Source organism: Micrasema longulum, unplaced genomic scaffold (genome assembly GCF_059751315.1).
Source record: "Micrasema longulum isolate JH-2025_06_02 unplaced genomic scaffold, ASM5975131v1 h1tg000570l, whole genome shotgun sequence".
In the NCBI taxonomy this organism is placed as follows: domain Eukaryota; kingdom Metazoa; phylum Arthropoda; class Insecta; order Trichoptera; family Brachycentridae; genus Micrasema; species Micrasema longulum.
The window spans coordinates 328,628-342,615 of record NW_028277766.1 but is presented as its reverse complement, the minus strand read 5'-3'; the positions used below and the strand labels follow the sequence as shown (position 1 = coordinate 342,615).

General features: G+C 33.7%; 1 protein-coding gene across 3 annotated transcripts in view; it reads right to left on the bottom strand.

The window, feature by feature from the left end:
* Positions 1-396: 396 nt before the first annotated feature.
* Src42A (Tyrosine-protein kinase Src42A) overlaps positions 397-13,988 on the bottom strand; it is a 203,849-nt gene continuing 190,257 nt past the window's right edge. For all 3 annotated transcript variants that reach the window (XM_088228205.1, XM_088228204.1, XM_088228206.1), the window contains exons 4-7: positions 5,732-6,059; positions 4,927-5,105; positions 3,933-4,089; positions 397-2,986 (exon numbers count right to left, since the gene is read on the bottom strand). In XM_088228205.1, the coding sequence (XP_088084331.1) occupies positions 2,778-2,986; positions 3,933-4,089; positions 4,927-5,105; positions 5,732-6,059 (873 nt within the window). In that variant the 3' untranslated portion in view covers positions 397-2,777. The remainder of the gene's footprint in view (positions 2,987-3,932; positions 4,090-4,926; positions 5,106-5,731; positions 6,060-13,988) is intronic.

Here is a 13,988-nt window from a genome sequence, read left to right as displayed (position 1 = left end):
AAAACATTTGTCCCAGGGTAAACTTTTCACGTCTTTTCCTAGGCCACATTTATTCTTGTTTATGGTTTTATAGTTGTTATGTGGAAAAACTTGAAGAAAAATCCTATAATAATTTGAGAAATATATAATTACAAATACTTTATTGATGTTTTATACAGAAAAAAGTTATGTTACAGTCAACTCGATATCTCAAAAACAGCATTATTTATTTCATGGATTTTCACAGTATACCAAAGACGTATAAAATCACAATCTTACTAAACATGTGATGAATATTGAATGATTTAATTAATTTGCTAATCAAACTATAATAGTTCAGCGACAACAAGCTTACAAGATAAATATCAATCAAATGACTTATTACACTGTTATTTTTTCACAAGCAATAAAAGTCCATTTTGAACAAATGTTTTTTGTTTTATTATTTGATAAACAGGGAAATATAAAGAGTCAAATAAAACATGTCCAAATCATAAAATTGAATATACCTAAAATGAAAATAAAATATGGAAAGCAATATCGAGTATCTAGTTATTTAAAATGATCATTATCGTATGAAAAGTTAATCTTTATTACAATGAATTATTGTCTGTCGCAAACTCACAAAAATAAATCACTCGAATTGACAGTACGTTATTAAAGAGAGTTCTAAAACTAAAGTCAGAATTTGGCAATTGTTTGCGTCAATACGTATACGTAATGATAGTGGCGCAGACAACGGTCAGTCCAATATTGACCATTAATTAGGAAGAAAAGTTCTTCGGGTACACCATTTCAAAATATGAATTCGATAAAATACATTGCTTTTCAAAATTGTAAACAAATTAAAATTCATTTCTAAAAGTCGGTTAATTGTAAAAAAATAATATAGAGAAAAACGCAATTCAGAATGGAATGAAGTTTGGCTTAAACAAATGGTCTCGAAAGATTGAGAATAATGAACGGACAATGTTCGGTATAATAAAAACGCAAACCGAAACATGTCCGTAAATTATAACTTCAAGTTGAGCACATAATCTCGATACACACAACTCCGAATTCGCAACAAGGACATGAACTGAGAATGCAGTAAAATTGTAAAAAAGAAGACATCACACATTTATACACGATCATAAAATATTGCCTTTGATGATTCAAAGAAGAAATTACAATTTAGTGTTGTAAATTTTCAAACTTATCATTAACATCTACGTACCCTCACATTGGATAAATATACAAAATTCAGTTCTTTTACATTTATTCAATAACCGCTCGGCGAAAATTCTTCCCATTGCGAGGGAATCTTTCTCCACGAGTGGTTAAGAGGAATTCACGCCGAGCGGTTGTTATTGTTTTACCTTAAATACAAATAATTCAACAATACATCATAAAAGCCATCGAGAGACTAATAATTGTACTCCAATCCCTACCAATGCCAAAATTTACTAAATTTGCCCCGTTTGCCTCTTAATCTCTTTCTTCGACAACTTGCCTTACAACTGTCCAAATGTCCAGCACAAAACAAACAGCTGATGTTTATGTCATTTCCACATCAAACAAGCCTCACAAGGATTACAATATAATAAATTAATCATAAATATTTTATGCTTAAGTCAAAAAAGATCAGTAAAAGAGTAATTTCTTGTCACTGTGTTTAAAAAAGAAACTGGTGCGTACATTTCTAAAATCCACATACAAATCAAATGATTCGAAATTTTAACAAATGACAACAACGCAATTGCATAAAAGAGAATAAATACATATTCTGAAAATGGATAGTAAATAAACGGTTGAGTTAAGAAAAAGCACCATAAATTAAATGTAAAGTGATGCTTTCAGTCACCCTCGAGTTCATTACGTTCTGACCAGAAATATTAATTTATGTGTATAATTGAATGTGCGTATGGATTTCGTATTATAAAAGGCAGGAATTCAGTTATTAAAATTCTAATACAAAAGGTTGATTCGCATTATTCAAAAATCGTTGAAAAGCACCTACTTATTATGTTAGAATTTTGTCTGCTATCTATTCCGTAAAAATAGTTCTTAAACATGTACAATCCTTTTTTCATTCAATCGAGAACGGAATCGTAGTAGGTAGTAAATGGGGATGCAGCATTGTCTACAAGAAGATCGATATAACAATGTTCGTAGAGCTGAAAAACATCGATATACTTTATGTTAAATAAAAAAAATCTTTATTATTTCACTGGTTTCACAAAAGTGAATTTCTGTATGTCATTACAAATCAGATATCTCAGTGATTTTGATAAATAAAACATAGTAATTTTGATATATTGATTGTCTTTTTCAAAAAGCTAACATTTTCAACAATGGACCGATGATTTTTCAACACGGATGTAACATACGCATCCCCAGTAGAAAAAACTATCGTAAGATAATCCCAAAGGAGGACTGCGGGTCGGAGAGGCCACAACCTTGCTGAAGGGGGGAACAACAACACTATCACACTATTCGGGTGCGAGATATTGCGAGGCTCGAGCCACAAGTCCATAAGAAGCAAACACCGGAAGGATTCTCCGCTGCCGAGTGCCAGGCTAGGCCATGAGCGTGTAGGTGGGCGCCTGGGGCTGCGGCCGCGCGGCGGCGGCTGCGGCGGGCGGCGCCCCCGCGGCCTGCTGGCGCTGCGTGTGCTGCAGCCGGTGCAGGTGCAGCAGCTGCTGCTGCTGCTGCTGCAGGAGCTGCTGCTGCTGCTGGTGGTGGTGGTGGTGGAAGTGCGGCGGGCGGTGGTGGTGGCGCGGCGGCGCGGGGCAGCGGCTCGGCAGGGAGGGCTTGTCTCAGTAGGCCGAAGCCTCCTTGTACTCGCTGCCCTCCATGGTGAAGAAGTCCTCCAGTTTCCACTGGAGCGTCTCGAAGGTGGGCCGCTTCACGGGGTCCTTGTGCCAGCACTCCAGCATGATCTCGTACAGCGCGGGGGGACAGTTGGGCGGGCAAGGCATGCGGTACCCGTGGTCCACTTGGTGGAGTACCTCCGCATTCGTCATACCTAGAAAGAAAACCGATACATTTTTATTTCTGTACATGTACAACATATCTGAAGTACTGTTGCAACAGTCGAGCCTTAAAAAGACAAGAAGTGTACCCCAATTATTATTATTTAATTAGGGACAGGCGGCTATCAGCGTATATCTTGCCTTTTTGGTAAGCTATTTCTTGAGGCAGACCATTTCACGTGTGCGCAGATCTGTCATTGATAAAATGTTTAGCTGGATTGATGTTAAACTTCTCCTAGGCTCCATAATTTCACAAAATGTCCTTTCAGTTGCGTATTCCTGATAAATGTGAAAATTTTAAAATCAAGTTCACAATCATAATTCCCGGGCAGCATTTTATAAATTTCAATAAGGTCGCCTTCAATAGTTACGCCTTCACAGTTGTAGTATGTTTAAATCTTTGTGGTGCTTAGAGAGATATTCTTACTATTTTTTCCTTAATTGGACTTTTACTCTGACACAGTAGAACATACGAGTACTATTGAACTTTTGTTAGTTTTAATTCATTCCACTGTTGGAACACACTGCATCATTGCTGCATAGTACTACGATCATTTGAACTCCCACTGATAGACCTCTACTGGGACACTTATACTTGCAATAATTCTAGAAAACTTTCAACTCGCCAGCAAACAAATCGTTGTCGATAGGCGGATGTGTGAAAAATGCGTCATTGATTTTCTTTTATATTTGATCTTGAAAAGGTTTCATAAAGACTTTATATTTCAATTAAGATTTTTTTAAAATATATAATTAACCTAACGAGTTTGTGACTCAAGTGTTGAAAAAAAAATTTAAACCACTCTCATGTAAAGTTGATGAATATCACATGCGTCGTTGTCCTACAATCGTGAGGGAATAGATATCTGTGGCGCATAATTACTATGGGTTACGTAAGTAAAATAAAAAGGTTTTGTTAATGTACGAAAGGCCACTGACCCGGGTACGGTATTCTGCCAAAGGTGACCAGTTCTGTGAGGAGAATGCCGAATGACCAGACATCGGACTTAATGGAGAATTTGCTGTAGTTGGCTGCTTCTGGGGCTGTCCACTTGATGGGGAACCTGGCTCCGACTCGCGCTTCGTACTCGTCCTCCTGTTAAATGATTATTCACATCATAAAAATGACTTTTTGAATTTCCAAACACCAAACGAACCATAAATTTATCCCAAAGGAAGCTAGATAGTTAGGAACGCGGACTAAATTTTCGGGGTCATTCATTGGTTGGATTCGATCATATGACGTCAAGATGACAAGTCGGTAGAACATACCGAGGTTAATAGAAATAGTACAGAAGATAAGTGTACCATCTCCAAATGTACAGATGAAGATAGTGTTCACAATCGCGGCAAAGGTGACAGTCCAGGGAGCATGAAATATACTAGTAAAAATACACCTTTTTTAACAAATATTTCGTGTCAACCATGTTGGGAATGAAGAAGTTCAGTGCTATGGGAAATTGGACAAAAAAGTATTTTCTTATGCGCAGTAAAAATTAGAGCATTCAATTGTACAGCAAAGTTTCTCAAAAATGAATGAATTTAAAAAAAAAAACTACTTTGAACGACGTCACTAGTTCCTCCGAATCAACCAGTGATAGAGTATTGCGATAGATTTCCAGATTACAGGAAGCCAACCCACCAATCGTCACAGGCGGAGTAATTTCAAAACCAGAGCGCTGATAATACGATGCATACAAATATTTGGCTTATTTTGATAATTTAGTAACAAATAAAATAATTTTAAAAAAACCACTGAATTTTCTCATTAAACCTGAGAGCCTTTGCATGTAGGCAAAGATAGCAGTAATAGTTTTTTTTTATTATAAAAAAAGAAATGAAACATGGTAATAAATAATAATAAAAATATACCATTTCTGCCTCGATACAGGTAGGTAATTATGCTAATAGAATGTAGGATAAAAAAGCCTACCTTAATAAGTCTCGCTAGGCCAAAATCGGCAATCTTGACAATATTGCTTTCTGCTACAAGTACATTTCTGGCTGCCAAATCTCTGTGGATATAGTTCTGAGACTCGAGGTATGCCATGCCGGATGCTATCTGCGCCGACATATCGATCAGCTGGGGTAGTTTTAGTCCTCTGCCTTTACCTGGAATGAACAAACATGGGTATGAAGATGTAATTTGAAGCGGCGCTAAACATGATTAACATTTTTAAAAAACTGGTACTTTTTTTAGGCAAATGTAAAAAAAAAACATTAAATAATCATATAATAATTAAGTCAAAAACCGTTTAATATTATACTAAGCTGGCTAGAAAGCCGGGTAAAAAATTCAACTACCCTGGTAATACTGGTTTTATTTAACAATCTGACAGAAGGTAAAATAATCGAGTTCTTAAATAATATTATTTGTGAATTTGCTACTTACACATGAAATGTGATCCCAAACTATTCCCCTTTAATTGTGTATGTACCATCATTTTGTAATTTTATACATATTTGTTCAAGATTTCTCAATAAACATTTAAAACATGTATAAAAAAACCCCAGCAGTATTTTGACTCTTAAAAACGACACAACACGGCGTAATTGAATTCAAATCGGCAGTTGCGTACAAGGCGACGTCTTCAGAGTAACTAATGACCAAAACGTAAAACTACTCATTTATGAGTTTTTTACAGTTTGATGTGCGTACACGGATTCTATGCTTGGGTATTTTCACCACCAGGAAGATGATAAATATATCATACAATAAATCGCGGTATTGCAGGTACCTTGCAAGAACTCTAGGAGGGATCCATTCTTCATGAGCTCCGTGATGATGTAGATGGGCTCCTCTAGGGTGCACACGGCGTACAGCTGGATGAGCTTGGGGTGGCGGAGCTTCTTCATGATCTGCGCCTCCGCCAGGAAGTCCTTGGGGTCCATGGTGCCCGACTTGAGCGTCTTGACGGCCACGGGCGTGGTGTTGTTCCACTGGCCCTCCCACACCTCCCCGAACTGGCCGTGGCCGAGCTTGCGGATGAACTTGAGCGAGGCGCGGTCGATCTCCCACTGGTCGCGCGTCCGGTGCGACAGGCCCTCCGTCACCGGTTTCTCCACCTGCCGAGAGGCATTCGCGCGATTACAAACATGATACAGATCGGCGTATAAACTCCGTCACATCCGAACCCACGATGCCACGATGCCACGATGGTCTGTGTGAGCAAGAAGACATCGGAACTTTGACGAAAGGTTTCAAATAGTGCAATCAACACGGGTGGCATCGGGTTGTGGTCCCGTGGCTAGTGTTGCGGACTCACGGGCCGGAGGTCCGAGGCTCAAACCCCACTCTACCCCAACTTGATATCCATGTTCTAATAGTGAGTTATTTACAACTCGTTGAAAATGGCCACCAACATTGAAATATTAGGGTAAATTGTAAGAACGCTAATATTTCTTTTATATTAAAAAAAAACACATGGCACAATAATTCTCGTACGAGGTTTTCCTGTAATTTCAATTATTCAATACCAAAAACACGTACGCCCGCTCAGAAAAAAATCTATTTTTGAAAAATATATTTTTTTAAGCACCACAACAGGCCAGGAGGCTCAATTACAGTGGTGAGTTACACCAAGGAACACCAAGGCTTGAGAAAAATCACATTTAATTTTTGTGTTCTCACCGGGAATCGAACCCGGAACCTTTCGTGTGTGAGTCAAAAAAATGAAAAAATGAAAAAAAAGAAGAAAGAAAAGTAATATGTGATATACATAAAAAATAATATTTTTTTAATGAGATTTCAGAGCAGAATCTGTCATTTTTGTATCGTCTTATACTGAGATGTTGAGTTTTATAATCTAATCACAATTTGATTAACCATTTAATTTAGGCAATTTTTAGAAAGAAAATGCAATCACATTAGAAACTTACTTAAACATGTCCACAGCAAAGTTAATTACTTTGACGAAGATCATATTATATCATATCTCCTTTATTTTTTACTTCCTGATAACGATTCGGATGTTTGGCAATCCGGATGACTGAAGTTCCGATAAACAGAGTTCTATTATAAATTTACATTAAAAAAAAGTTTGGTCATGTAATTGGAATATTGTAGACACATAAAAGTATAACTACATAACTACAATCTAACTATAGTTTATCTAAGACTATACCTATAAGTTACTCGTATTCAATAAAAAATATTTTAATTACGGAATGTACATAATGTATTCTAATTTTATTCAGAGTAGCAACATTAATAAGTTATTGCTACAATATCTATGGAAAAGTAATACAATGTATCCTCCGTCATGAAATAAAACAAAGAATTGAATATATTTTATTTATGGAGTTGCAGAAGTTTTTTTAAAGCTAAAATTTCTTTTGTGTTGTAAAAATTGCGTATTAAAATTTTACTGTGATGTTAAATATTTATTTTTCTTTCTTATAATGAAAAAAAAAGAATTTTTAAAGTGTCACTGTTCTTACGAAAGTGCGAAACGTAAAAAAAAAACATTCAAAATCAAATTAACTAATAACATTTTGGCCATATTTTTAGTGGGAATGTGGTAAATTGAAATACGCATATAAAATTGAATAAGGAAAAGTTTAATTAATCAAATTGATTTATCGTTTTTAAAATGGGAGAAGACGAAATTGTATAAAATAAAAGCGTCATAGTTTCAGTTAATAATTTGAATTTAATATTTGATTAAACATATTAATAAAACCTTGTTTTGAAATTTACTTATACGTATGTTAACAATTATTTTTTTGAATTTAATATTTGATTAAACATATTAATAAAACTTTGTTTTGAAATTTACTTATACGTATGTTAACAATTATTTTTGTTAATTAAAAAATATATATTGTTGTTTTATCTAGTTAAATTTTTTATACCACGAGATACCTAAAAAACGAGTTTAATTTGTTTGTTGGTTTGGAAATTTGTTCTATGGGTCTGTATAAATTGGTTATGTTTGTTATGATTATTTTAGTTTATATTGTTTATTATGTTAATGATAATTAGGTTGATTAGATTAATTACGTATTTTTATTATTATGTTAACTTTGTTAAATAACTATTTTAAGGCATGTTTCAGATTTTGTAAAATGTTTCCCTCGGCACGGCACACTCCAGTGAGGGAACATTATTGTGTATAAAAAATAGAATACAAATAATGTAAAAGTATAAATAAATATATAAAATTAAATATGATGTACAGATAAATATTATCTTTTACTGAATTACATTTAATTTACATTTTTCGTGACAATATAAGGAAAACGAAATCGGGCTTAGTTAAAATATTTTTTTTCTGTGTATTTTATTTGAGTTTATGAATATTTGATTTATAAAAAAAACAAACAAACATATTAGATTAAAACACACGACAGTTGCGTATACCTATGCAGTCAATGCACTAAAGATAAAATATAAAAACACAATAGAAAAAAATGACAATAGTGTTATAAATCTTAAATAATCTATTTAAGCAATAATCTAAATTTATTTGTTGTATTTAAAAGTCGGTAAATTGATCTGTTTCGGAATTTTCCATTTAGAACAACATAACATACGGCATGTTCCGATTGTATTTTTGCTTCTCTTCCAATCTACAATTATAAGTAGATTTTTCGAATGATTTATTAAATCATCAGGTGACCTCAAACATGTCTTTTACTAAACAGGTAGGCTAACTACCTATTTGACAAATCCAGAACGTTAAAGCGATTGAGACGCCTAACATATCGATTTACATCTAGTGAGCTGTTCGCCAGACTGTTGAATTTTCCAAACTGAATTTTCTTATCTCATCTTTTACTAGAGGAACTTGTAAATACTCGTGTCGGTTTTCTTGGCAAACCAGTGCCTCGATTAAGAACGCTATCTTCATCTGTATATATCGAGACGGTATACTTAACTTCTGTACTATCTGGATCTTACCTCGGTATGTTCTACCTACTTGTCATATCGACATCATATAATCGAAACAAGCCAATGAATGACGGCAAACAATTAGTCCGCGTTCCTTAGGCCATTAACATTTAAAATATTTCTAATTTATATTTTAAATAGGCTTCTGTGATAGAAAGTGCCCACTTCAAAGCGATGATAAACTCCAATAAATCCCAATTCAAGCAAAAAAAAAACTCGCTTAAATATGATTTCTAACCATTGCCAAAACGATATGCTTAACGATTGTCTGCATTTATCTACTGAGGTAGTACTGAGCGATTACAAGGCCGACTCTCTAAACGTTCTCTACTCTTATATGTTAATAGGACAGACCTAGCGACATTATTTTCGCATCTAGGCGTTCATTTTATTAAACTGACAGTTATGTCGGAATTTAATTCGACTTTAAAATTGACTTATTTCTCTCTCATATTTTTAATAGGCCTTTAAAAAAAAAAGTGCTAACATCAAAACGATTAAATATGTAATAAATCATAATTAAAGGAAAAATTGCTCAATGGTACAACATTTTTGACCCCTTTTTTTTTTTAAAGAAGTATTTGCGTTGTTATGATTTACCCAAATATTTAATTTTAAAGGGCCATTTTCAACGGGTTATAAATAACTCACTATTAGAAAATGGGATTAAGTGGGATTAAGACTAGCCACAGGACCACAACCCGATTCAATCTTAATGCGTAGATAAACAGTAATTTATTTTCTTGTAAAAGATTGGAGATGGGAAGACGCTTCGACCGTAGAATAACAGATAAATTAATTTTTTCAAAAATGAAAACAAATTTTATAAAATCTACCGTGGCTTTAGATGCTAAAATAGCAATTAGCACAAATAAAAACGAATTATCCGTTAATCTTCATGCCCAAAGATAAAAATTAATTACAAAATTTAATTTTACTTTTCAGATTGAAATTAATGATAACCAATTAAAAACTGAAAGGTATTATTAGTCGTTGCCTAGTGGGTGAAATTCATCGATTGTATCACACAAACATCTCGCGTTTACTAAAAACATCTGCTCATTGGCCGGTTTAGGTGGCCACTTTACACGCTGTGTAACATTCACCATTCTGCCCATGTTTGAACATCCACATTTCCTCAACTCTTCCATCTGCTGACTTTTGTGAAGTAAAAGAGCTGAAACCTTTATCACGTGGGTGAGATTCATCCGGCTGAACCATATCACCTACTAGGCAACGCCTGAAAACAATTTTCCAATTTTTATACTTCTTCGTAAAGTGGCCACTTAAACCAGCCAATGACAGGTCATAAGCCCTGTAAATGCCTAGACTTCCATATCTCTTCTCAAAAACGTTTTCCCTCTCTGTTGGAATAAATTTAAATATGAATAACTCCCTAGGGAGAAAATCCAGCGAGTCTGCAAGCATTTAGACATACTCAAACATTGTTGAGTTATAAATAACTCGCTAATAGAAAATGCGAATCAAATTGGGGTCGAGTGGGGTTCGAACCTCAGACCTCTGATCCGTGAGTCCACAACCGTGAGACCACAACCCGATTATACGTTTGGTGCTCATTTTTAATTTGGAAAAAACGGACACAACTTATGTTGACACCTAATATTTTAAGTTAGAGCATTAATAAAGTTTGTTTTAGCTCTGTTGCAAAATAGTCGATTAAGTATGTCTAGTAGTAGTATGACCACAGTGTACTTCTGGGGTAGCGATTTATCTTTTAAATCAAGTTGAAATATTTTTGAAGGAACGTTCATAATAAATTAATCTAGATTTTATAAACAATATTTTGAATTTGTCCAAATTTTTGTAGACAAGGACTGGATTCGACTCCCTGGGGAGCTGTTTACATTAACATATTACAACAGAGATGAAGAACATTTAAGAGAAGGTAAGATTTTATATCTAAAAGCAAGCACGGGGCTATATATTATGGGTTAAGGTTTCTACAAACACACATGATATTTGTCGCCGACATGTTACGATCGTCTAAAATCGAGCATAATCAGTAGCTCAATTACAAATAACTATCGACGTGCTAATAAGCGACGTGATAACGATTTCTCACCGTGGTTGTTTATCGTATTTGCGATCACAATCGAACATCCGTGAACACCTAATATTAAATGTCAAAATATTTACGTTTCGCGACGTATAATCCTGCTGCGCAATCACATATTCGAATTTGCCGGTGTAAATATGGAAAATATTCCAAAATTGCTATTTGTATTAATTAATTTATTATTTACCATATTATTTATTGCATTTGGCCGGCGGTTGGCAAGCCAAATGTCGAGAAAAGCAGTCGCCATAGTAATTGTAATTTAAATTTAACTTTTTTGTCTTAGATACTCCTTACTATTTTGCAAATGAAATATATTGTGTTATTTTTTATATTAAACGCCGATTTTTTGCCGGTGAACTGTATTTATTTACGAGGAAAACAAAAAAACAAACTAACACGAGAGTTGACTTAGAGACTACACACGCGTTGACTTATGACCGCGATAACTTAAGCATGTTCATTATTTATTGTGTTTGCAGACAATTGGTAGATTTGGTTTATTTTTAAAATAAACCTGTATAAATGAAATCAATATTTACATAATTATTATATTAATTTTAAAGTCAAACCCTTACAAATATTTTTAAATAATGGAAGGTTTCCCCCAATATAACCAAAATATTCCTTTAAAATATACTCAGTATACCCTAAATTGATTTTTAATTACTCTACTTATTTTGGCTTGTATAGAAATCCACAAACATAAAACAGCTATTATTTTTAGTATATAAGGAAACTTTGTAAATATTTAAGTTAGTTTGTTTAAAAATGTCCTAATAAGACGAAACGCGTCATAATATACCTTTGTATATTTTATACAAATAAAGTAGAATTATATTCCAATAAACTTGTTTTATTTTGGATACATTACCAAATTTAAACGTTCATTATTGTTCATTGTGATCGCTCAAATGCTTAGCATGTTTTTAAGCACGCCGATAGTTATTTGTGATTGAGCTCCTGGTAGCAATTAGCGTCTTCTGACGATCGACACTTATCGATGTATGTATCTAGGCACCTAGGTATTATCTAAATGAATATGTGATGGGGATCTTCAAGTTCACACTTAAGGGAGGGAAATTGGTTGGACTAAAACTAAGGAACTCTAAACAAGCAGCACACATACCTCATCCAACTCCTGAATGGCGATATGACATAGCAGACATGAAAATAAATGCAAAATGAACATGAGATTATAGCCAATTTGTACAAAAAAAAGTAAACGAATAGTTAGATGATTTCAATATAATAAAATAATTCAAACGAACGTCAGCAAATATAAATAATAAATAAGCCTTTAAAAAAAACATTTGTTTCAAGCATATCGGAATAAAAGAAATCAAAAAAATATTTACGTAAAGCGAAAATACAGAAAAATAAATAAGTACAGTAAAACCTCGATATAACGGACTAATAATTATTGTGGGGAGGGAGTGTCCGTTAAAGCCGAAAGTCCGTTATATAAAATAGTTTATTGTGTATGCAGACAATTGGTATAATTCCCTATTAAATTTGAAATGTATCCAAAATAAAACACGTTTATTGGATTTAAATTCTACTTTTCTTGGCTTGTATAGAAATCCTCCACCATTAAACGGCAATTATTTTTAGTACATAAGGAAACTTTGTAAATATTTGCGTTCGTTTGAAAATGTCCTAACAAGACGAAGCGCGTCACAATATACCATCTTGTATATTTTTAAAAATTAGTAGAATTGAAATCCAATAAACGTGTTTTATTTTGTATACATTACTAAATAAAATATAAAAATAAACAATACAAGCAAAAATATATTTATTGTCTTCGGATACTCGACGTGAAGTGACGTTGCTGTTTGATATCAACGCACTTGCTCTCGATAATCCTGTTTTGAGAAAGGAATCAAGTTTCGTTTGCACCTTTGAAGTTTGCTGTATTTTTACAGTCAACTCTCTAAAATTACGAAAATGCGTACAAAATAGTTTGAAACCTGCGCGTTATTATATCAGAGAATCCCCCAATATACTATCGCTCCAGCTCCAGCTAGGTGCTGTATACGAGCAGGATGGCATTATGCCTCAAATTCTAGTGCTAAACAAAAAATTGTTTACACGCGGCGACATTTGAATTTAGGCATGTATAATATTAACAGGACGTTTTTATTTTTTTACATTTGACCGGATTTTTTATCCGTTATATCCGAAGTTCGTTAAATAGAGGTCCGTTATATCGAAGTTTTACTGTACTGTGTAGTATTGCTTAATACAAAATCCCTGGACTGGCGCCTGAAGCGTAAGTCTGATTATCCTACTTTCAAGCAACAAAAATGATAAAGATGTGCTGTGGTTAGAGTACCGAAGCAGTGCCCTATGCACCATTCGGTGCGGAAAGTGAATGATGAAGATGATATTTTCTATATTTAATATTTTGAATAAATACAGTAGGGAAATATCACATACTACGAATACCGATAAAAATATATGAAATGGATTTAGAATAATTAATTGTATTTTCAGAATCAATATGGATATTGTGGAGAAATGTTTTTATGCATAAATGTAAAAAAGAAATTCAATAAAAATACGTTTGTAGAAAAACGCGACGTGTTTGGCCTTGGTTGTTGTGACGTCAAGATTCGTGATATTATTCTACACAAGTTTCAACGGCCAGGAACAAATAAACATGAATCGTGACGTATTAGGGGCGTGGCCGAAGGAACGGCCGTTTTTGCAGGAATCCTAAATTACAAATTTAAAAATATCTTTTATGCTACTAATATTATTAGTAAAATGATTTTTTTTACTGGACAGTATTTTAAAGACTTTGGTTACTTTAAAATGCAAAAAAAGTAATATTTTCCTATTATTGTTTTCACCTCATAAATATAAAATATATGTAAAATATTAAAATGGAAAACCAAAGGGTCGATTTTAAAATTAAAGATTGTTTAAAAATGAATAAAATAGTTTATATTATTTGTTTGTTATTCTGCAGAATATTAGACATAACATGTTCTACTAATATATTTGTATTTGCGAAAAA